At 35.7% G+C, this 25,040-nt stretch overlaps 1 protein-coding gene across 3 annotated transcripts in view; it reads left to right on the forward strand.

The window, feature by feature from the left end:
* The window catches only part of BRINP3 (BMP/retinoic acid inducible neural specific 3), a 418,385-nt gene that overhangs the window by 258,136 nt on the left and 135,209 nt on the right, over positions 1-25,040 (forward strand). For all 3 annotated transcript variants that reach the window (XM_042257081.2, XM_042257082.2, XM_042257080.2), the window contains exons 3-4: positions 7,310-7,500; positions 24,008-24,198. In XM_042257081.2, coding sequence (XP_042113015.1) covers positions 7,310-7,500; positions 24,008-24,198 — 382 coding nt within the window. The remainder of the gene's footprint in view (positions 1-7,309; positions 7,501-24,007; positions 24,199-25,040) is intronic.

A 25,040-nucleotide genomic window follows, 5' to 3' on the forward strand; every position in this document is an offset into this window, starting at 1 on the left:
TGTAATTATAAATTTCAAAGAAAGACATTTGTATTTGTTTGTTGCTTATTTTCACAGAGAATCAAGTAGACATTTTATTTTAGCTCAGTTGTGTTTGTCTCTTATCTACACTGATCAATAATTATGAAATCTGTGTAATTACATGAATGTGGTTGAGGGATAATTGTGATGAGATGTAACAGATGTTAAACTATATTTCCAAAATTTAGAAAGAAAGCTTTTGCTTGTTAAATCATTCCCTCTCTCAACTTAGTCATTCATTGGCACCATGTATGTTTATTTTTTACTTCAAAACTTTTGCTAACATCTCTTCAAAAGAGTGGTTTAATTTAAAAATGAATAATAAATCATATATATATATACACATATACGTGTATATGTATATATACACACATATACATATACACACATATGTGGGCTTTCTCAGTAGCTCGGGTAGTAAAGAGTGAGTGAAGTCGCTCAATCGTGTCCGACTCTTTGTGACCCCATGAACTGTAGACTACCAGGCTCCTCCATCCATGGGGTTTTCCAGGCAAGAATACTGGAGTGGGTTGCCATTTCCCTCTCCCAGGTAGTAAAGAATCCACCTGCAAATCAGGAGACCCCAGTTCAGTTCCTGGGTTTGGAATATCCCCTGGAGTAGGGCTAGACTACTCACTTCAGTATTCTTGGGCTTCCCTGGTGGGTCAGATTGTAAAGAATCTGCCTGCCATGTGGGAGACCTGGGTTGGGAAGACACCCTGGAGGAGAGCATGGCAACGCACTCCAGTATTCTTGCCTGGAGCATGCCCATGGACAGAGAAGCCTGGTGGGTTACACAGTCCATAGGATCACAGAGTTGGACATGACTAAGCACACACCTGTATATATATCTACATAAGTATATAAGCAAGTAGTACCATTATATTCCTTTGAAGTGAATTACTTTTGTGGATACCTTTGGTATTTCCCTTAAATTTTGATTCAAATATCTATTAAACTACTGAAAATAATTTAAAATGGTGGCTTCCCTGGTGGCTCAGATGGTAAAGTATCTGCCTGCAATGCAGGAGACCTGCGTTCTATCCCTGGGTTGGGAAGATACCCTGGAGAAGGAAATGGCACCCCACTCCAGTACTCTTGCCTGGAAAATCTCATGGACGGAGGAGCCTGGTAGGCTACAGTCCTTGGGGTCACAAGGATTCAGACATGACTGAGCAACTTCACTTTCTTTGCACTTTCAAGATAAAATTAAATCATTTTCAGTATTTCATAGCCCTAAAAATGTAACACATTTTAAGAATTAGAAAAATACATTAGTAGCCACAAACCAGACCATTCTTTAAAATTTCTCAGTAACCCCATCCAGATCTCATATACTCAATAACATAGTCAAGAGGCTGCAGCTACTAATACAATGAATTCTTATTGTTTTACTGGGATGGGTAATGCTTTATTGCAATCATGATATTTGGTCTTCATTCTACTCTGAGGGCTTCCTAGGTGTTGCTGGTGGTAAAGAATTTGCCTGCCAATGATGGAGATTTTAATGACACGGTTCAAGTCTTGGGTCAGGAAGATCCCCTGGAGGAGGGCATGGCAACCCACTCCAGCACTCTTGTCTGGAGAACCCCATCTATAGAGGAACCTGGCGGGCTACAGTCTATGGGGTCGCAAAGAATCAGACACGACTGAAGCAACTTAACACAGCACAAACATTCTGCTCTACATTTGGCAGCTTATTCCAAATGCAATAGTCATTAATGATGCTTCTCAAAAATCTTGCATATAAACATTTCACATAAGTCATAATGTGATTATTATGCCTTTCTTCCAGTATTTTAATAGATTAATTCTTCTAAATTCCTAGCTTCGTATTAAAATACCTCCCAAGCTTTAAAAATCCTGCTACTGTTAAAAAAAAAGAGAAAGTGTCAGTGTATTAAGGGACAGGAGGGCGAAAGAGAATGGATTCTCTATCCTGCCAACTGCTCAGCATTCAGTTGCTTTTAGAAAACTGGCCTCAGAACTACTGTTATTCAGGCCATTAGCAACATTTTCCTTGTTCTGGCCAAATGGAAAACAGCATCATTTGTGAGATGTAGAAACTCCTCTGAAAGAACTTTTAAAAAGCCAGTTTTATATATAACGATTATACATAATAGAATTATGGGAGACCAGTATTGATTATTAGTGGCCTTTCTTAAGATCAGTATGATTTTACAGATGCAATTAGAAGGTTATTGCTGCTAAAAATTGGCAAGTTAATTCATAATTCTTAGGCTAGAATTGTCCACACATTAGTTCTTGGGCAATATATTTTGTTTAACATTCTGTTGTGTCTCCAAGTTTTAATGAATATTGACAGAATTAAAATTTCAAGCCAACAAATGTAGTATCATGAAAAGTAATGTAATAATAGATTTTAGGACTTCACAAAACAACTTTATTTAGTGTAAATTAGCAGTTAAAGATAAACCTTTTCAGCAAATGTATAAATTCATTTCACTGATATTTTTATTTTGCCCTTCCTTTGGTAGTGAGTATAAAATATCTAATATCAACCACAGTAGATTCTGTATGTTTCAGTAACCAAGTATACATGTGTAATTTTAAAGAAAGCATGGTAGTTAACTGTAAGTCAAGTGTAAGTACAAGTCAATTGTACTGAGTACATTTATGTATTCACACAGAATGTAAATACAAATAAGAAAGGTCAATGGCAATGTGGCAATGATGTAACCATTATTTAAAAGGAATTTGTTGATGTCATTCAGGTTTTCTAATCTTTTTTATGAGATGGGTAGGGATAAAATTATAATAAATATGGTTGTAGAAAAGTAAACACAGACACACATAATAAATGATGCTTGCAAGTCCGAATTTTTAGCAGCAAACATGCAGCTCTAATCAACTAATGGAGGCCCCTTAGAGCCAAAGAAAACAATTTCAAAGTAATGTTCTGGCTGAGCTGGTTATAATCCATTTGAGTGTTCTACAAAATAGTGGTGCTTATAAATGGGCTGAGTTAAACTAAACAATGATGATTGTGGTGATGTCACTTAAAGACTTCCAAAAGTTATAGTGAGATGACATTTATGTTCTATGAAGGCTTCAGGTAGAATACAGCATTTAGTTAGATATAACAAAGTTCTTATTTAATATAAACATAATGCATCTGGATAGAATCCTGAGATGCCTTTAGGTAAAATGCTCTTATTATGATAATCTTATCAGGCAGCGTGTTTTCAATTCAGCACTCTATTGCTTTGTTTTCCAAAATTTAATGAATGCATGGTCTAGTTCCAACTGAAGTGAATTTATTCTTCAGGAAAGAAAAAAAAAAAACTGTACCCATTAATTTCTTATTCATGTACAACCATTAGTTCCTTGTTGTCTTCTCGTTACCTCAAATTTAAAATACTTGATTTTAGCCATGATATTGCTAGAAAGCAAGCAAACAAATGACCAGCTCTGTAATCTTGGTAGATTACATGACAAGCTCTCTTTTTACTTCATTCTCGTGTTCATCCTAAGAAGGTGCAGGACCAGTGGTTGAAGGATAGGGGCTTGAATCATCTTTCTTGATCAGGGTTCCAAGCTGATTATCCAGGATAACCTACATGCTCACACTTTTTTGATCACAGTAAGCTGCATGGCCATACTGACTTTGAGGAACACCGATAAATGCAATCATACTTGTGCTCAGGTGAAAGAGACACATTATTTGAATTCATATCTGTGTCGACAGCTCACAGTATGGTACTTAACTGTCCAGAAATTATTTCCTTCATGTGAAGTGCTCTTATCACCACTTCTGAGGATGATTTCAGTATGTTCTAAGTAGGTTTTCACCAAAAATTTATAGAGATTATAGCAGTGATCATATATCATTACAACATAAGCAAAATGTGAATAGCAATAAGAGTTCTCAGATCTCACACCAATATTTGTGTTTTTATGCAAATAATAGAAAGTATAATATTTCATTCTTTATATGAAAAATATTTTTAAAAACTAGGAGAAGAATTTAAATAAAGCTTTGAAAATTAAAACAATTTACTGCAGTTACTAACAATCCTGTTTTTTAAATTCATTTATTTATCCATTTAGTTAGTTGGTTGACTGGTTAATTAGTTTAGTTTTAGTATTTGGTGACACTCCCAAAGGATTTGTCCTTTACTCTTAGTGTTGTATGACAGAGAGAATAAATTAACCTGATGGTACGGCAAAGTGTTTTGTCCCACTGAAATGTCAGAAGGTGAATTGAGACCATAAACATAATCGGTGTTAACAGACTGACGTAATAAAAAGCATCCGATAAGATGAAGAAAGCTGCCTGGAAGATTGTCCATAGTCTTCAACTCTTAATAGCCATGTGAGATGTGCATATCTAAGGAAAGACAAAACATATTTTAAATGAGTTAGATTAGTAACATTTATATCAAGGAATTGGGCCGAAGGGTTATGTTCATTAATTTATTGTCCCACTTGTGTTCTTGCACGTTGTGAAGGCTTTGAAATTTATTCATTCATGTTATACTTCACTCAGTATAATTTTGGAACTCTTGAAGTCAGAGGTTTTCTTCTATTCATCTATATTACTAACAAGATTTCTGGTAGCTACGACAATAAGTAGCAAACCATTAGTAAATTTTCTTGTTAAATTAATGTCATAAGCTGAGTTCAGAAGTTGATTTAAATTTAAGAAGAACAAGCTAAAGAAAGTTGCAGATATTTCAAGTCAGAATAGATCATGGGTTGGTACTGATCATGGATTGCTGGTATACATTGACTAATTGTCAAAAAAATAAGGGAGGCTGGGATTGCACTCTTCCGCTATGTATTTACCTATAGTCATCTAGCAAGAAATAGCAATTTAGAAAGAGTTTGTACAGGTTGTAAAAAAAATCACCAGCAAAAATTTGTCTTGGTTATTAAAGTCCAATTACTTCACTTAGCAATTTGTATCTTATGAGTATTTGTCAATGCATATAAGTTTATAAATCTGTTCATTTAAACCATTGAGAAAGATATACCGTAACTTTAGTTTCATGCTATGTTACTCTCTCTTGATAAAATTATACAATCTTTTCAGCAAATAAAAAAGTAACTGTTGGGGAGTAAAGTTTTGAAATTAATGAGCAACTATTATTTAGATCATGGTTTAATAAATAACTTTTAGAAGCACTGTTTTATTTTATACCTTATGTCACAAAACATTAAAACCTTAATATTTTGAATATATATTTCCATTTGTATATTCTACATGTATATCAAACACACACATGCACAAATAAATTCAGGTAAGTCTCTTACAAAATAAAAAGAAATAGGAAATTACTCTTATCAATCAGGTGTGGGAAGATAATAACAACAACATTCTTACTCTCTTCTGAGGAAACATGAAATAATAAATCCAGTAATAAACTTCCAAAATTTACTGAAAAGGAGTTTTAAAATTTACTCAAAGTAAATTTGACTTAAAGCAACACACCAAATGATCTAATCAGTAGTTTTCTTCAAAATATGATCCCAGGAATAGCAGTATTAGCATCGCTAGTTGAAAATGCAAACTCTTGACCCCATCCGAGGCCTAATGAATCAGAAACTCTGGGATGTAGTCTCCAGGTGATTCTAATAGGTCCTGATATTTGAGAACCTTTGGCATGATCATACTATTTAAAGTTGTTGGGATCTGCTGATTTACAGAGGTGGTAGCAGGTGTGTCTCAATGAAGGCAACATTTTCCGGCTCCCTCGTCCCTGGGACTCTCCAGGCAAGAACAATGGAGTGGGTTGCCATTTCCTTCTCCAGTGCATGAAAGTGAAAAGTGAAAATGAAGTCGCTCAGTCGTGTCCGACCCTCAGTGACCCCATAAACCACAGCTTTCCAGGCTCCTCTGTCCGTGGGATTTTCCAGGCAAGAGTACTGGAGTGGGGTGCCATTGCCTTCTCTGGGTTCTTGGTCCTGGAAGTATTTATTTGCCATTCTTCATTATTCTGTGTAAATCTTTTCTGTGCCTCCCCACAACTAGTCTCTTGTATTTTTCCTTTAATGACTGCCTAAGTGTCAAATAGCACCTCTCCGGAGTTGCCCTCTCTGGTCACTTATGATAAAATAGGGCCATCTTGCCTATGGGCCGTCACAATAGGCTGCCTGTGGTAGCTTTCAGCGCTTATCACAATCTGAATGTGTTTAAAATTTAACATCTTTGTTCTTAAAACTGTCCCTAGAATGTGAACTCCATTTAGAGTCTAGTTCACAGATGTATTGGAGAAGGAAATGGCAACCCACTCCAGTATTCTTGCCTGGAGAATCCCATGGATAGAGAAGCCTGGTAGGACACAACTGAGCGACTTCACTTTCACAGATGTATCTTTATCATGCACTTTTTTGTAGGGCATTACAGGTATTTTTTGTAGGCAAAAATGTAAATAAATATGGCACCTATTTATACAATATTTAATCAGCATTTTATTTGCTAAGTAGTAATGAGGTCAAATTACACAAATAGGTGATTTTAAATCTAGTAGAGGGAAATCTTCTCTGCAGAAGCTACTTGAGATTTATCAGATCATTCCTGAAGGGGGAAAAAAAAATCTGTATAGTTGATATCAGGCAATCTAGTTCAGCATAGTCATTTTCTAAAATATTATTAGGTTGGCTTTAACTCAATAAAAATATAAACATTTTTATATAAATCTTTTATATTCATATTTGCTATTTCTCTGATTTGACCAAATCCAGCTTAAAAGTAGTTTTGCTTCTTGAGTAATTGCTGATTAAGTTGAATTGGGGTTTCAGAATATACTGTACACAACAATTATTACAAGAACTAGTTTCTTTGTTGATCATATTTTTAAAAATTCTTCTAAGCTCCTTAATATTCTTGAAGTCTTACAAGTTTCCAATCTAAACTGAATAGAAAAAGAATCATTAATGATAAAAATAAATTTAATCTTTTTTCAACTTCCATTGGAAAATAATAAAATATTGCTTTTGTTTCCTTTTAAAAAATAATTCTACATTAATATTCTATGCATAATGAAATCATTTTTATAAGTACATAATTCCTTAGGAAAAAAAAATCAGTGGAAGCTGTTTACTTTAAGTGGTTTATTTTTCCTTTACATGACTTGGTTTCGGAATAGTCACTCAGCTACATAAATTATAAATATTGCTTCTCCTACTCATAGCACATGCAGTATTGTTACAAGCAAAAATCATTGTAATGTAGTGATTCCAGCAAAACTACCAAGTGAACTTTTCAAATGAAAACATTCAGATAGATTATGTATTTATGAATAAAAATAAATTTGCTTTTCAGGGAGTTTGGCCGCTGGAAAGTAAATAACCTTGCAGTTGAGAGAAGAAATTTCCTTGGCTCCCCTCTGCCTCTTGCCCCTGAATTCTTCCGCAACATAAGACTTTTGGGACGTCGACCTACCCTTCAGCAAATCACAGAAAATCTTATCAAGAAATATGGGACGCATTTCTTGCTCTCTGCTACTCTGGGAGGTACGACTCTTTGAAATATTTGTGCCTGTGTATGCTTGTGCATAAAACTGTATAAGTCAAGGAACAGTGTTGGTTCATCCAAATTGCTGCAGTTTGAATAATCTTAGATTTCATTCATTAACTTAATCAGCACATTTATTGAATTACTGCTAAATATCTTGTATGGTGTTCACAAGGGTGGGGTAGAGGATTGTCACTTAGTTTCTGCCTGAAAGTAATTAACAATCTAATAACGTAGACTAAATACAGGCATAGTTATGATACTCTATAATGCAAGATGATAGGCCAAAGTTTGTTTAAATTTGAATAATAAGCATTCTACTCACAGATGGGACTCTGTTTTCAGAGAGCAGGAAAGGTCCTGAAGTAAAAATTAAAATTCCAAAATTACATTTTTAGAGCTATTTTAACATTTCTGATTGTGGTTGATATATGATATGAAGAAAGTATCATATGATATATGATGTTAAAAGAGTATTTCATTGAAATAAATATCAGTGAAGATGCATAATATGAAAATAGAGATTAATAATATTACTTCTTCCTCCATGTGATTAAATATCATTACATGTGTTTTATCATGGTGATATATAATTCAGTATTTTGAATACATGTAAATGATTTGGGGGGGAGATAATGTATAATAGGAAGAAAATGATATTTTTCTAAAATTCAAATGTATACCAGAATTCCATATATTTAGTAATGTTTTATAGAACTTTAATGTCCAAATATTCCATTTAAAATGGATGTTACTCTTTCCTGTAAAGAGGACCATTGGACAAAATTGGGTAGGAATCACCATGGAAACAGTGATTCCCTGCCCCCTTGTCAATTTCTTAGGAAGTGTATGGAAGACAGACAGACTGATTCACACTAACGGTGAAGTGATGTGAAAGACCACCTGCCCTTTATTTTTCCTGTCTTAGCTGGATGGCATCACCGACTCGATGGACATGAGTTTAAGTGAACTCCGTGAGTTGGTGATGGACAGGGAGGCCTGGCATGCTGTGATTCATGGGGTCGCAGAGTCGGACACAACTGAGCAAATGAACTGAACTGAGAGCATGTATATTTTTCCCTTTTTCCTGCCAGTCCAGACTGTCACCAAGTCACATCAGTTTATTTTTCCAAAAAATATCCTGTATCAAATTCTTTTCTGACTCCCACCCCAGTGTCCCTAGACAAGTGACCATCATGTTTCTTCTAGATTACTCCTAAGGTTCATCCTTTGCACACATCTTTGTAAAACTTGAGTTTTTAAACTCAGCCTACAATTAGCCACTTGATATGAAATCCACATGCCTTTCTGTGGTTTCTTAAGGCACCACATGAGTGATCTGCCACTGGCTTTCATCTGAAACCTCATCTGACCATTCTCCTGATTGTGCTTGATTTTTCAGCCACAAGGAAACTTCACATTTTTCTGCTCAAATGTTACTCTCAGAGGGGAGTAACATTGCTGATCAGCAATAGTGCCTATAGACCACTAAGAGTCTCTACTATTTCATTGTCTCATTTTACATTCTTCATAGTATTTATTATTATGTGAAAAAATTATTTATGGGTTTCCTGGTTTATCATCTGTTATTTCTGCATATTTTCTTAAAGACAGGAATCTTTCCTGTATTTGTTACCAATTTACCACCCACAGTTATTGTGGATGGAAAATACCAATGTCTAAACAAAGCATGTTGCAGCCATCAAGTCATCAGTCACTGCAGCCACCCCAGCTGTGGACCCTGATGGGATTCCTGACAGAGAAGGAGGATACTGGCCCTAGATAGTTAAAGCGCATATCAACGATTTCAATTAGCACAGACTCTTGCATCTTCCCATACACAGAAAAGTGCTAAATTCATTAATCTAAATTTCTTTTTTAAACTTTTTGAACTTCTTTTTAAAACTGAATTTCAGTTTTTTCAACTTTTCTTTAATTAATAGTGATTTTTTGATATTCCATTATCTGATTTTTGTTGCAAAACTCCTATGTATCCTGACTCCTCCCTTCTCTTTTCAGAGCAGTCCCTCAGAGTGACCTCAGAGACTATCTTCTGGGCTTAGGTCCTTAATTTTGTCCACCAAATAAAAGTTAATTTTCAACTGCTGCATTGTGCAGTTTTTTCAATCAACATTATAGTAGTGCTGGGCACACAATAAGTTCTCTTTAAATATTTGTTAAATTTTTAAATGAATAAGTGAAACTACGCTTTGCTAGGAAGCTGAGACTGCCCAGTCCACTAGATAAATGTCAAAATGAAATATATGGTAGAGGATAATTGAGGTCTAATTCAGGAAGAAGACTGAATGAAAGAAGCAAATCCATGGAGCCAGAATGGGTCAGTTAAACTAATATATTCAGAATTGGAGAGAATCAGGATAAGAGGGAAAGCAGGTGAGCCAGGTATGGGGAGGGTGAAAAAGGAGAGATCCCTGGACACACTAAAGAAACAAGCCTGCCATGGAACCCTGAGGAATTAAATGTAGAAGAAAGAGGTAGTCCAAGCAGACAGAAAAGTTTAGCTGTAATGCACATTCTTTCTCCATTACCTTCCTCCATAAATAAATAATACTAAAATAATGAGATAAAGAGATCAGACAAGCCTGTTGTTGAATCCTGACTCTTTTTTAATTTTAAATAAATTGAGACCTTAAAAACAAGTAATTTCACTGCTTTTTAGTTGTTTTTTTTTTTTTAAGGAAAAATGGGGGAGAGTAACGCCTGTGTGACAGGGACATGGGAAGATTAGCGTAAGTGCCATAAACAAGCCATGCATTTATGTAATTGCTGTTGTTATTATAGCACTGTGGATGGCAAAACAATGACAAAAAATATCCCCATAATTGTGAAAACTGATTCTTTGAAAGTTATGTCTATCTGGCTTTGTAATGACAATGGTTATTAATACAATAAAATCTGAAGTGAAAGTCAAAATTAAATTATTTCTATAACACCTCCTTTTAAAAAGTTCAGTGTTCTTGCAACACACACCATACTAGGTTTCATTACATCAACAATACAGAGTTCCCAGAAGAATTTCAGAGCATGAAATATATTCTTCAAATAAGAAAGGAAGGAAGTGACAAAGGGGGAAACAGAAGAGATCAAAAGTAGAGATGATTCTCAGGGATAATTTGTTCCTTAGCAACAAAACTATGGTGACTTTTTTATTTCATTGTTTTGGCATTATGGTGTCACTTTGTCACCTTAAGATACCTTTTGTTTTTTTATATGTTTTTGGCTTGTTTTCATAAACATGGTTGATGAAAACCTTTGTGGTAAATTACTTTTTAAGGTTGATTATTTGTTAATGACAATCTACTTTCTCAAAATTGATTTACTTCAGTTACTTAAAAGTTTTATTCAAGCATTGTCTTCCATGGTGGGTTGGGGGAAAGAATTGAATCAGCACCCTCATTTGCCATCTAATCTCCGACTATCCTTTGGATTTAGTATTCCTGGTATTTTCTGTTGAAATTATTTTTTTCATCTTTAAATGTTACTTATATTTTCCTTCAGAAATCTCTCTGTTGGGTGATGTTAATAATTTAGTTAAAATCTATGAAATTAGTTTAGTAGCTTAAGGATATAAACTATTAGCAATTAAAATGTATACTAGGTTGATTTCAGCCATTTTTAAAATTATTGCTATTGTAATGACACTCTTTTTTGCTCCTATAAGTGTATTTTAATTTCATATGTTTTACCTGACTGAACATGAAATTGTATTACTCCATTTTTAAAAAATGAGACTGATGGTGTTTAACTTGAGTAAGTTCTCTTTCTCTCTCATTAAATGACCAAGACTGAAGAACAACTCTAATATTAACACTGAGGATGTCAGGTATACATGCAAGATGTTTTAAATAAAAAGCCAGGTTTTAAAATTTTATTTTTATGGTTTAATTGAAATATAGTTGATTTGAAATGTTGTGTTAATTTCTTCCTTACAGTAAAATGATTCAGTTATACATATATATATATATACATTCTTTTTGATGTTGGTTTTCATTATGGTTTATCAGAATATTAAATACAGTTCTCTGTGCTATATAGTAGGACCTTGTTGTTTATCCAGTCTATATATACTACTTTGCATCTGAAAACTCATTACTTTATAAGTAGATGCTTTCTAAGTAACTAGACCTTCAACTAAATTTAAACATTTTTCAAAACAAGTTGAGTGTAAAATACTCTCTACCAGCATTAAAGTGATGAAAAGGAAATAAATGAAAAATGTCTTTTTTCCCCAAGAGTTATTTAGTACATCATATTATTGACTTAGACATAAAACTTGGGATAGGATATTCGAAGCCTTTAATGGGATATTTTATGATAGAAAAGTCAGTGATTAAATTATCTTCCTATAGGGGAAAATAAATTATAAAAAACCTTCTTCGATATATATCATTTTCTATGTTTGTTTCATCTTATAGCTTCCAAACTATTTTTCAATATAGTTATTTAGCCTGCTTCTATTTGGGATAATGATATCTAAACTCCATCACAGTTTAAAAATCTAAAATAAGCTACTAAATTTAAAGAATCAATCTTGGAAAAGATTGCACTCTTGGGATATATTGATTTCTAGCTATGGAATATATTTCTGGACTGTTTTTATAAAATATTTCATTATAATATAATCTATGACAAACACTGAAATAAAGTGCATCTGTGTACTGAATACAGAAATACCAAAAAAGGAAAAAAAAAAAATGAGTGAATGGAAACAAAAAGACCTTAATATTGTTGAGCTTACTGAGCAGACAGAGGGTGTTCACTAATAACAGGTCAGGATTCTCTATCAATAGAAAAGGACAAAGGATTAAGGGAGATGAAAATCAAAATTAATTAAAAATTGATAAAAAACTGTTTATAGTAGTAATTAAATCTGACCTGAGCCTCACCTCCACAGTTGCAAAGACTTGTCCAAGCAGTCATATGTAAAGCTCTGAGCCATCCATAGTCACTGGAGAATGTGAACACCTCCTGGTGAAATGGCTCTTTAAAGTCTTAAGGAGGTGAGAAGCCGACCACAGCAGGTGCTCTGTGCTCCCTAAAGTGAAAGTGAAGTCACTCAATTCACTCAGTCATGTCCGACTCTTTGCGACCCATGGACTGTAGCCCACCAAGCTCCTCCATCCATGGTATTCTCCAGGCAAGAATACTGGAGTGGGTTGCCATTTCCTTCTCCAAAGCACATCCTAAAGAGGAAGAAGAGGAAGAGGTGGGGTTACTGACTCACAGGTAAACACCCACCAGTCTGTCAACTCATACCTCTGCCAGCAGGGTCTGGAATGTACTCAGTGAGGACAGTTTAGGCAAAATAACTTCCCTCCAAAGTATTCTTTTTCTCAGAGATGTTTTTCTTATTGGACCAAAATTCATTCTATAAGCAAATAGACTATGTATTGAGATTTGTTCATTTACAATTTTAAAGGTTTTTTTTATTCTCAGCAACATAAAAACAGTTCTATTTTGATTTTGAATGCACAGAATTTTAAAAGCCATCATTAATTTTTTAGCAGGAAGATATATATATATATACATATATATATATATATTTTGCAAGTTTGCTTTTGAAATTTTTTTTTTTCTGAAAGTGCTTCTTATGAGAATGTATCAGGGATTACCATATGGCTCAATTTAAAGCATTTTGTCAGATATTTAATTTTATTAGCTATAGAAAATATTTTCTTCATTGTTGGGATGAAAAAAATGCATGATTGAAATGCAGACTAATATTAACTTACTAAGGTAATTATGTAAAATAAATACTACCTCAATGATGATATAGCATATAATTAGCTGTATCTGCAAGGTAGTTTATTTAGCTCAAAAATGTTTTGATATATATTTTATGTGTGTGTATATTTGTCAAAGAAAAAACAAGAGGTCAGTAAGCTGGGATATGATACAATATTAGTTTATTTTTTTTTCTTGCATCCCTATAAGTATGGAAATCCAAATATCCTCATTTAATTTCAGAAATGCTCAATTTTCACTTTTCTGTATGTAAATTATATTTTGTAGAAAATATTGAAAGATAGTTTTTAATTCTATGCTATGCATCATCTTCTTTCAAAATAGATTAATAGCTGTCTTTCTCATTTTCACTGTCTCTTCTTAGGAGGCATAAATTCCTTTTATTTTAGTTTATCTATGATATAATTTAAAGAAGTTAATCTACCAAGGTATGTATTAATACATATAATTTATTATTTAACCAAATAGGAATAATTATTTGAAAATACATGGAACTATTTCTATGTATTTTCAAGTAATGAGAAATGCATAGTCAGTTGCATTTCTAATTAGAATACATATTCTGTTCAAGAAAAAGTATTGAAAGAAAGAAAAGAACAATTTTCCTAAGCTTTATATTCCAAGGAATTATTAAAATAATGACACTTCCATATTTGTATTTAAGGCTGAATATTTACTTAGACTCATACTACTTAAGATTAGTTATATCACTTCAGCTCTCTGTCAGCTCTCTGTGTCTCTGTCTCTCTCTTATTCTTTCATTTCTGTCTCTGTCATTCACACTTCTCTGGTGAAGAGAATGAAAACTTTGAAATTAAAGTAATATTGTTAATTCACATGTAATGGTTATAAGGCAGTTACCTACTAAAATGTCTTGAGCCCATTTATAAGAATCATAATAAAGATAACAAAGAAGAAAATGAAATTAAATTTGCTATGTCAGTTGGTCTTAATAATGGCATTCCTGGCAACTAAGTCAAAAGATAAATGCTGAGTTTTAGAATTTCATAAATACAATTATATTTATTCTTGTTTTTCTGTATAGCACTTTAATAGGACAGATAAATCACTTGTCCATTTATTTGACAAATATGTACTGAGTTACCTATAAAAGCACAAAGATTCAGGACCTTCCTTAAAGGAACACACAGGTCACTGATAAAGACAGACATTTAAACTGGTAATAAATTTTACGTGGTTGAGAGCCTCATTACTTGAGGCTGGTCCACGATCCAAGAGCATCAGCATCACCTTGGAACTTGTTAGAAATGCAGAATCTCAGATTCCATCCCAGATTAATGAATCAGAATCTATATGTTAACAAGATCTCCAGGTGATTTATATGCACATTAAGTCTGAACAGCACTATTTAGAGTATCTATATAAATTTCAACTGCACTTAACTGCTCCAGAAATCTCACTTCTGAGAATCAATCTTACCAAAATAATAGCAAGAGTCTGCAACTACACATCACAAAAATGTTCATTATAGCATTGTTTGTAAACTGCTCCATGAAATTTCTATTTCATTCAGGGTGTATTCTGTTCCATCTCTCCTTGGAACTATATGTTTCCAGTTACTTTTTTTATTCATGTTGTTATTCTATAGGAACTATTGTTTCTGGGCAATTTTGTTTAGAAATATTTCTGACAACTTGTGGGGGATAACTCTTAATAAGCATAAGGTCAGTTGCTTTTTTTTAGAGTGTTTTGCAAAACATATTATGTTTTTGTCAAAGCTGTATAAGGCTAGCTATTTTCTTGCAAAATATCTGGCAGATGCCAACTGGTATTAAGCCAACATGTCTGTTTTTTACTGTCTTTATATATTTGACTTTGCTCCTTATCAGAATTCTGTTTTTTCTAGATTTTTTTCCCCTTCTATTTGTATCTAAAACCTTGTCTTTTTTCTGCAACACTATGTTAGTGGAAAGATACATGTCTTCAGGGGATATACCTTTTAACACAAAAAGCAAGGAAACAATGATCATTAGCAGTGAGAGTAAACACTGAAAAGTGAAGTAAAATTTAAAAAGACAGAGATACTTAAAATATAGTAACACTTGGAGAATTTTTTAAGGAATGAAAAACACAAGGACTAATATGACTTGTTATTACCAAAAATAGGATAACAATTTTGAACTAAAACAATACATCAAAAATAAAACCTACAATTACATTTAAACTGTATTTGTACTGGTTGTTCCTGTTATTCTCCTCTTATAGCAGTTTTTGATACATGAAACTCACACAAAAGCAAAATAGACATTCACAGTAAGATTTTCAAGGATAAGAAAGTTGAATGACTGGGAAGATATTTGCCATAAATGCACTTTTTTTTTTTTTTCACCTGGGTGGAATGATATATACTGGAGTCAGTATACTAGTCCATGGGTAGTAACAATGTTAAAATAAAATACAGAAAACATCCAAGAGTTACCCTCATTGCAGTTAAAAAAGAAATAACCTCAGAACTCAGTGCACTGCAACTACACAACATAATACTTGTTGTGTCTCCCCAGTATTATGTCTCTTCAGTATATATGGATCCCGCGCTCTGAGTGTCTGCTCGTTCTGGGAATTAAGTTGAAAAAGGCTCTCATTGGAACATGCTATCTTACTGGCAGACGGCAAAGGCATAAAAAGAAAAAATGAGCATAATAACTTTCTGATGTGTTTCAAAACTTATACTGAATCAGGGAACATCTGGCTCTTATGAATTCTGCTGACCTTACCATTTTCTATTTTCGATACCAAGTTAAAGGGCAGCACTCACTGTTCTTTACAATGGACCCTTAATACATACATGGGCTTCCCTGGAGGCTCGGTGGTGAAGAATACCCTTGCCAATGGAGTAGAGGCGGGTTCGATTCCTGGGTCAGGAAGATCCCGCGGAGAAGGAAATGGCAACCCACTCCAGTATTCTTGCTTGGAGAATCCCTTGGACAGAGGAACCTGATGGGCTACAGTCCATGAAGTCAGGAAGAGTCGGACATAACTTAGTGACTGAACAACGGCAATACATGTGTGCATGTTTGCATCCATGACACAATTAAAATTGCAAATAATAAACTACTGCCTTTTGTTGATTTATTTGTAGATTCTGTTACTCATTCTCTTTTCCATTGCTTTTGATTGTGAAATTTTGAAAGCATTACCTCCATCCCTAAAAACTATATATGTGAGAATGCAAGTTGAGAAGATCCAAGTGAAAAGGTAATAGAATGAAAGTTCTTTCATTTCTGTTTCTCCTGGACACAAAATCAACTCTTGAAAACCAGGACAGAAAAACACATAATTGTGACGTCCACAATATATGGAATATACCTAATCTTACCCTATGAACTAACACTAGGATATCATTAAAGTCATGATTTTTTTTTGTGGTTTTACAGTCCTCTGTTTTGCATTCTCTATGAAAGCAATCTTCAGTATGTGCTTTTAAAGTCCATAAACCTCCGCAGTATTTTAGTTGTAAAAGGCACAGCTGCATGATTTCTATGTGAATAATCACATCTTTTTATATCTACAATCATTAATCCTTTTCACTTTCTAATGGACTCAGAATGTTGAATCACTTGAAAATCACATTTAGTTTTTACAAAATGGGTGGATGTCCTTTGGCACTCATGTCATGCTTATGAGCTACAGCTGGCTTTAAAAATGTGGATGAAAATTACTTTTGAAAACAAAATTGTGGTTGATTGAATAATATATCACTTTTCAAATCTGAATATTTTTACATAGAATTGTGATGTACTTATGTATCAGTTCTTTCAGTTCAATCATTCAGTCGTGTCTGACTCTTTGTGACCCCATGGACGGCAGCACATGAGACCTCCCTGTCCACCAACTCCCGGAGTTTACTCAAACTCATGTCCATTGAATTGGTGGAGCCATCCAATGATCTCATCTGTCATCCCCTTCTCTTCCCACCTTCAATCTTTCCCAGCATCAGGGTCTTTCCAAATGAGTCAGTTCTTTGCATCAAGTGGCCAAAGTATTGGAGTTTCAGCTTCAATATCAGCCCTTCCAATGAACATTCAGGACTGAGTTCCTTTAGGATGGACTGGTTGGATCTCCTTGCAGTCCAAGGGAATCTCAAAAGTCTTCTTCAACATCACAGTTCAAAAGTATCAATTCTTCAGTGCTCAGCTTTTTTTATAATCCAACTCTCATATCCACACATGACTACTGGAAAATCCATAGCCTCGACTAGATGGACCTTTGTTGGCAAAATAATGCCTCTGCTTTCTAATATGCTGTCTAACTTGGTCATAACTTTTCTTCCAGCGAGTAAGCATCTTTTAAGTTCATGGCTGCAGTCACTATCTGCAGTGATTTTGGAGCCCGCCAAAATAGTCTGTCACTGTTTCCATTGTTTCCTCATCTATTTGCCATAAAGTGATGAGACTGGATGTCATGATCTTAGTTTTCTGAATGATGAGCTTTAAGCCTACTTTTTCACTCTCCTCTTTCACTTTCATCAAGAGGCTCTTTAGTTCTCCTTCACTTTCTGCCATAAGGGTGATGTCATCTGCATATCTGAAGTTATTGATATTTCTCCCAGCAGTCTTGATTCCAGATTGTGCTTCCTCAAGCCCAGCATTTCTCATGATGTACTCTGCATATAAGTTAAATAAGCAAGGTGACATATACAGCCTTGCTGCTGCTGCTGCTAAGTCACTTCAGTTGTGTCCAACTCTGTGCGACCCCATAGATGGTAGCCAACCAGGCTCCCCTGTCCCTGGGATTCTCCAGGCAAGAACACTGGAGTGGGTTGCCATTTCCTTCTCCAGTGCATGAAAGTGAAAGGGAAGTCACTCAGTCGTGTCCGACTCTTCATGACCCCATGGACTGGAGCCTACCAGGCTCCTCCACCCATGGGATTTTCCAGGCAAGAGTACTGGAGTGGGGTGCCATTGCCTTCTCTGATATACAGCCTTGATGTACTCCTTTTCCTATTTGGAACCAGTCTATTCCATGTCCAGTTCTAACTGTTGCTTCCTGACCTACACACAGATTTCTCAAGTGGCAGGTCAGGTGGTCTGTATTCCCATCTCTTGAAGAATTTCCCACAGTTTATTGTGGTCTACACAGTCAAACACTTTGGTGTAGTCAGTAAAGCAGACATCGATGGTTTTTTTTAACTGTCTTGCTTTTGTGATGATCCAGCAGATGTTGGCAATATGATCTCTGGTTTTTCTGCCTTTGCTTAAAGCAGCTTGAACAGCTGGAAGTTCACAGTTCTCACATTGCTGAAGCCTGACTTAGAGAATTTTGAGCATCCCTTTGCTAGCATGTGAGAGGAGTACTATTGTGTGGTAGTTTGAACATTCTTTGGCATTGCCTTTCTTAGGGACTGGAATGAAAACTGACCTTTTCCAGTCCTGCGGCCACTGCTGAGTTTTCCACATTTGCTGGTATATTGAGTGCAGCACTTTCACAGCATCATCTTTTAGGATTTGAAGTACCTCAACTGGAATTCCATCGCCTCCACTAGCTTTGTTTATAGTAATGATTCCTAAGGCCCACTTGACTTCACATTCCAGGATGTTTGCCTCTAGGTGAGTGATCACACCATCGTGATTATCTGGGTTGTGAAGATCTTTTTGTACAGTTCTTCTGGGTATTCTTGCCACCTCTTCTTAATATCTTCTCCTTTTGTTAGGTCCATTACCATTTCTGTCCTTTATGGAGCCCATCTTTGCTTCATTGAATTATATTATATTTTCCTCAATTTTTCTTAGAATATTTGTTATTTTTTCTTTCATTTATCCTATTATACAATAATTATATAATAGAATATCTATCCATAGGAAATTCAAAAGTTTCTATCAATTTTTAATTTTAGTATATTATAATCAGTAAGAGAACATCATGAGAAATGCTGGGCTGGATGAAGCACAAGCTGGAATCAAGATTACCGGGAGAAATAGCAATATCCTCAGATATGCAGATGGCAGAAAGTGAAGAACTAAAGATCCGCTTGATGAAAGTGAAAGAGGAGAGTGAAAAAGTTGGCTTAAAGCTCAACATTCAGAAAAGTAAGATCATGGCATCCGATGCCATCACTTCACAGCAAATAGATGGAGAAACAGTAGAAACAATGGCTGAATTTATTTTTCTGGGCTCCAAAATCACTGCAGATGGTGACTGCAGCCGTGAAATTAAAAGACACTTACTCCTTGGAAGGAAAGTTATGGCTAACATAGACATTAAAAAGCAGAGACATTACTTTGTCAACAAAGATTGGTCTAGTCAAGGCTATGGTTTTTCCAGTGGTCATGTATGGATGTGAGAGTTGGACTATAAAGAAAGCTGAGCACCGAAGAATTGATGCTTTTGAACTGTGAAGTTGGAGAAGACGCTTGAGAGTCCCTTGGACTGTGAGGAGATCCAACCAGTCCATCCTAAAAGAGATTAGTCCTGGGTGTTCATTGGAAGGACTGATGTTGAAGCTGAAACTCCGATACTTTGGCCACCTGATGCAACGAGCTGACTCATTTGAAAAGACCCCGATGGTGGAAAGATTGATGGCAGGAGGAGACGGGGCGACAGAGGATGAGATGGTTGGGTGGCATCATCCACTAGATGGACATGGGTTTGGGTAGACTCCTGGAGTTGGTGATGGACAGGGAGGCCTGGCATGCTGCTGTTCATGGGGTCACAAAGAGTTGGACATGACTGAGCGACTGAACTGAAGTGAACTGACCTGAATCAGTAAGTGTGTTAAAGAAACAGTTATCTGGACGTTTGATGAAGAACAGTAAGACAGACTTCATGCATGGGGCCTCCTACAATAGAATTGTATAGCAGGGGAGATTGTGCTTAATTATGAGCAGAGCCAGGAATATGGTGCATTTAGTCTATGAGCAGGGTGGAAGGATTGGTAGATAGAGTATTACAGAAAAGGCAGAGTAATTCTTTTTAAAGGGACCTAACAAGAATCTTGCTGAAGGCAGACCAAGGTTACCAAATGTCACCAGGGAGATGGTGGTGGATGAGGAATTTGGTAGGCTATTAAAGATGATCAGATGTTCAGGCTAGGGGATTCTTGCTAAAGTGACTTGACAGAATTTTTCCTAAAGTTGGACTCGCACATGCCTATAGAAAGAGTCTAGACAAAGCAAGCTCATAGGAGCTCGTCTTGAGTCATCAAGGAGAAAAACTTTCTCAACTGATTTCTTTCTTCAAACTTTTGAAATTTGCTAAGGATTTTTTAATGGATTATATGGCCAATATGTTCTAGGTACTGTTGAGAAGAAATTTTCATTTCCTCTTTATTATTATAAGGTTTCATATTTCACTAGATGACCTATCTTATTAAGTAGGCTGTGTAGATCTCTATCATTACATTTTTACCCCCACTGAATATATCTAGGTCTAGGAAACATGTTCTGAAGTCTCATAACATTGTCAGCATATGGATATTTTAACCTATATCTTCTGTGTTCTACTTTATGAAAAGTGTTTCAGTTAAAGCAGATTTGCAAGTTTTAGTCTTTAGCACTATTCAGTCTACTTAGTTTTCTGATGTAATAATTTTGGCCTGAAGAGATAATTAATTTTTCTTTCTTTTTTATTTACTTTTGTCAAGATATCTTTGTCATTTGGTTTTTAACTGTATTTAAGAAGAGACACTGTTTGCTGTCTTAGTCTGTTCAGGCTGCTATAGCAAAATGCCAGTGACTGGGTAACTTGTAAACAGCAGAAACGTCTTGCTCAAAGTTCTGGAAGCTAGAAGTCAGGGATCAGAATGCCAAGATGGTTGAGTGAGGGCTGTCTTCCAGTCACAGATTTTTCCTTGTATATTTTCATTGCAGAAGGGACCAAGAATCTCTTAGGAGACTCATTTACAAAGCATGACTTCCATTCCTGAGGGCTCTGCTCTCATAAGCTAGGCATGTCCCACAGACCCCACCTCCTAATGCCATGATCTTAGAAGGACAGAATGTCAGCATATGAATTTTGTGAGACACAAAATTCAGATCATAGCACTTGCATGTGCCATTGAGCTGCCTTGTGACTTCTTAGATCATAAGAAGATAATAGCACTGATCTTTCTGTCTCCATGGGCAAAACGTTTGCTTAGGTACATGTGTGAGTTGGTCTCAGATTTAGTGAGAACAAATTTCCAAACCAGTTCATCCTTCCCTTCAGGGGTAAATGATTGCTGTGTTTTTTTTGTTTGTTTGTTTTTTGTTTGTTTGTTTGTTTGTTTTTTCCTTATAGTATTTGACATAAATATTTCCTTTTTGCTTTCAGATGTTCCCATGTGAAGGCTGGTTACCATGCAAATGACTTAATGCTGTTCATAATTTGATCCACTCATTCATATTTTTGAAGGTTTTTTTTTCCTTCTATATTTCTAATCTGCTTGATTTCCAGGATATGTGTGTGTGTGTGCGTGTGTGCGCACACACACACGCACATGCACACACTCAGTTGTGTTTCACTCTTTGTGATCCTCCAGAATGTAGCCCACCAGGCCACTCTGTCCATGGAATTTTCCAGGCAAGAATGTAGGAGTGAGTTGTCATTTCCTTCTCCAGGGGATCTTCCAGACCCAGGGATCAACCCACATCTCTTGCATCTCCTGCTTTGGCATGCTGAGGTCCAAATACAAGCTGAGAATGCAATTTTCTGAAATAACATTGTTGACACATTATTTCTGAGAGCAACTCGCCTTATCTCTTGCAGAGAAGTAGAAACTGTCACTTAGAATTAGATGGTCACTAGACTGTGTCATTTTAAAATTGCATTATTTTTTAATTTTGAGAAGACAAGCAAACTCTTCTGTTAGAAACCTTATTTGGTGTTTTAGGAAACTGGCTTGCCAATTTGTCAATGGGCATAACGCCACCTGAACAGATGGGTTTCTGAAAGAATGAGAACAAGCTTCAGGTCTGACAATTATATGCTAGATAATCCAGGAATCTGGAAGTCTGAGGATGGCAAGTTCTTAGTGTTAGTCTTAAATGGCATTGCCTTTTTTTTTTTATCAACAGTCAACCTTGAAAATTGCAGCTTAACTGTAATTTGCTTAACTTCAAATTTCACCTTAAGGGGTCCATTGACAAGTACCTAAAGCTCCCATGGATGGATGTTAGTGATTTCTACAAAGCTATCAACACGCAATAATATAATATTTAATGTCATGTATTTGTTGTTGTTTAGTCACTCAGTCGTGTCTGACTTTTTGTGACCCCATGGACTGCAACACACAAGAAACCTCTGAACTTCAGTTCAGTTCAGTTCAGTTCAGTGACTCAGTCGTCTCCAACTCACTGTGACCCCATGAACTGCATCACACCAGGCCTCCCTGTTCATCACCAGCTCCTAGAATTTACTCAAACTCACGTCCTTGGAGTCGATGATGCCATCCAACCATCTCATCCCCTTCTCCTCCGCCTTCAATCTTTCCCAGCATCAGGGTATTTTCAAATGAGTCAGTTCTTCACATCAGGTGGCCAAGGTATTGGAGTTTCACCTTCAGCATCAGTCAGTCCAATGAATATTCAGGACTGATTTCCTTTAGGATGGACTGGTTGGATCTCCTTGCAGTCCAAGGGATGCTCAAGAGTCTTCTCTAACACCGCAGTTCAAAAGCATTAATTCTTTGGCACTCAGCTTTCTTTATAGTCCAACTCTCACATCCACACATGACTACTGGAAAAAATACAGCTTTGACTAGACGGACCTTTGTCGGCAAAGTAATGTCTCTGCTTTTTAACATGCTGTCTAGGTTGGTCATAACTTTTCCTCCAAGAAGCAGGTGTCCTTTAATTTCATAGCTGCAGTCACCATCTGCAGTGATTTTGGAGCCCCAAAAAATAAAGTCTCTCACTGTTTCCATTGTTTCCCCATTTATTTGCCATGAAGTGATGGGACCAGATGCCATGATCTTAGTTTTCTGAATATTGAATTTTAAGCCAACTTTTTCACTCTCCTCTTGCCCTTTCGCTTTCTGCCATAAGAGTGGTTTCATCTGCATACCTGAGGTTATTTATATTTCTCCCGGCAATCTTGATTCCAGCTTGTGCTTCAACCAGCCCAGTGTTTCTCATGATAACCCTGAGCTTAATATACATATTTATATAATTATATAGGCATATATATGTTTTCTCTGCATTTTACAGATACAATTGAAAACAGCTAATGTTTTGAAGTGGTCTTCCAAGGTGGCTCAGTGGTAAAGAATCTGCTTGCCAATCAGGAAATGCAGGTTTGATCCTTGGGTCTGAAAGATCCCTTGGAGAAGGAAATGGTTCCAGTATTCTAGCCTGAGAAATCAAGAATTGGACATGACTTAGCAACTAAACAACAATATTTTTTAATATACTTGATCAAGTTTCCATTTGCCATAATGATCTATAGTAACTATTGTTTGTTTTACATATTTTCTTATCTTAATTTGCTTAATTTGGGGGTCACATTAGTGTTTGATAAGCTAAACCATACGAAAGAGTCAATAAAATCTAGAGAAAAAAATTCCACAAAAGCTTGCTATTCAATGCTTAGTAAATATGTATTCACAACCATCATCAATCATCCCGGGTACTTTTCTAGGTATGTGTGAAGTATTTGTGAACAAAAATATAAACAAAACTCCCTGCCCATTTGTTATTTGTCACTCTTTTTTTCATAATGGTTATAATCTAGGCTTCCTCAGTAGCAGGTAATTTAAACACTGATTTTAAGTGGAAAATGGAATAATGTAAAATATTATTCATGCAGGAGAGGAGTCACTCACAATTTTTGTGGACAAGCGGAAGCTGAGCAAACGATCTGAAGGAAGTGACCCCAGCACCAACAGCTCCTCGGTTACTCTGGAGACTCTACATCAGCTGGCTGCTTCCTATTTCATCGACAGGGACAGCACCCTTCGGAGACTTCACCACATTCAAATTGCATCCACTGCCATAAAGGTATGAATATGTTAATCCTATGATTATATCATACCATGAGGCTTCCCTGGTGGTTTAGTGGCAAAGAATTGCCTGCAGTGCTGGAGACTGGGTTTCAATCCCTGGGTCAGGAATATCCTCTGGAGAAGGGAATGGCAGCCAACTCCAGTATTCTTGTCTTGAGAGTTCCATGGACAGAGGAGCCTGGTGTTCTATAGTCCATGGGGTTGCAAAAATAGGATATGACTTAGTGATTAAACCATCATATCATACCATTGTGTTTTCTGTCTCTAAAATCCGTTTCTATGTATGTTTATGGCTCACTGATGTAAACCATGGTGTCTTGAAGAATAATGTGTGATTTCCTTTTGTTTTGAGTTTTGCAATACATTTAAGATGAAATTATATATATATTTTTTCATGTAATTTTGTTAACTAGATAACTGGATTAAGGTTTTTCAAGTTAGAGCATTAATTGAAATGCCCATGAATTGAGTTTGTCCTTGACTACTTAGACTCACACACAAAGCATACATGGATGAAACTTTTTTTTAATAATACTGATTTCTTTTGTAAAACTTCATAATTTGATTGTGTGCATTTAAAACACTATCCTGAGTAGTAGATGACTGGGCTCAAAATGAGTCAGTGGCACAAAAATCATTAAGAAGTCAAGGAGTAATTCCCTCTTTGTTTTTAGAGACACAGTTAAGGAGTACAAGTAGTTGTTTCTAAGTTTCCAGAAGTCAATATGCACCATAATCTGGAACTAGTGGACAAATCCATGTGTTTGCTAAAATCGTTAGCCTTTGACTCAACTAAATTTGACTTTATGAAAGCTGAGAGAATGGGGAAACAGGATA

The sequence above is a fragment of the Ovis aries genome, chromosome 12 (assembly GCF_016772045.2).
Source record: "Ovis aries strain OAR_USU_Benz2616 breed Rambouillet chromosome 12, ARS-UI_Ramb_v3.0, whole genome shotgun sequence".
Classification (NCBI taxonomy): domain Eukaryota; kingdom Metazoa; phylum Chordata; class Mammalia; order Artiodactyla; family Bovidae; genus Ovis; species Ovis aries.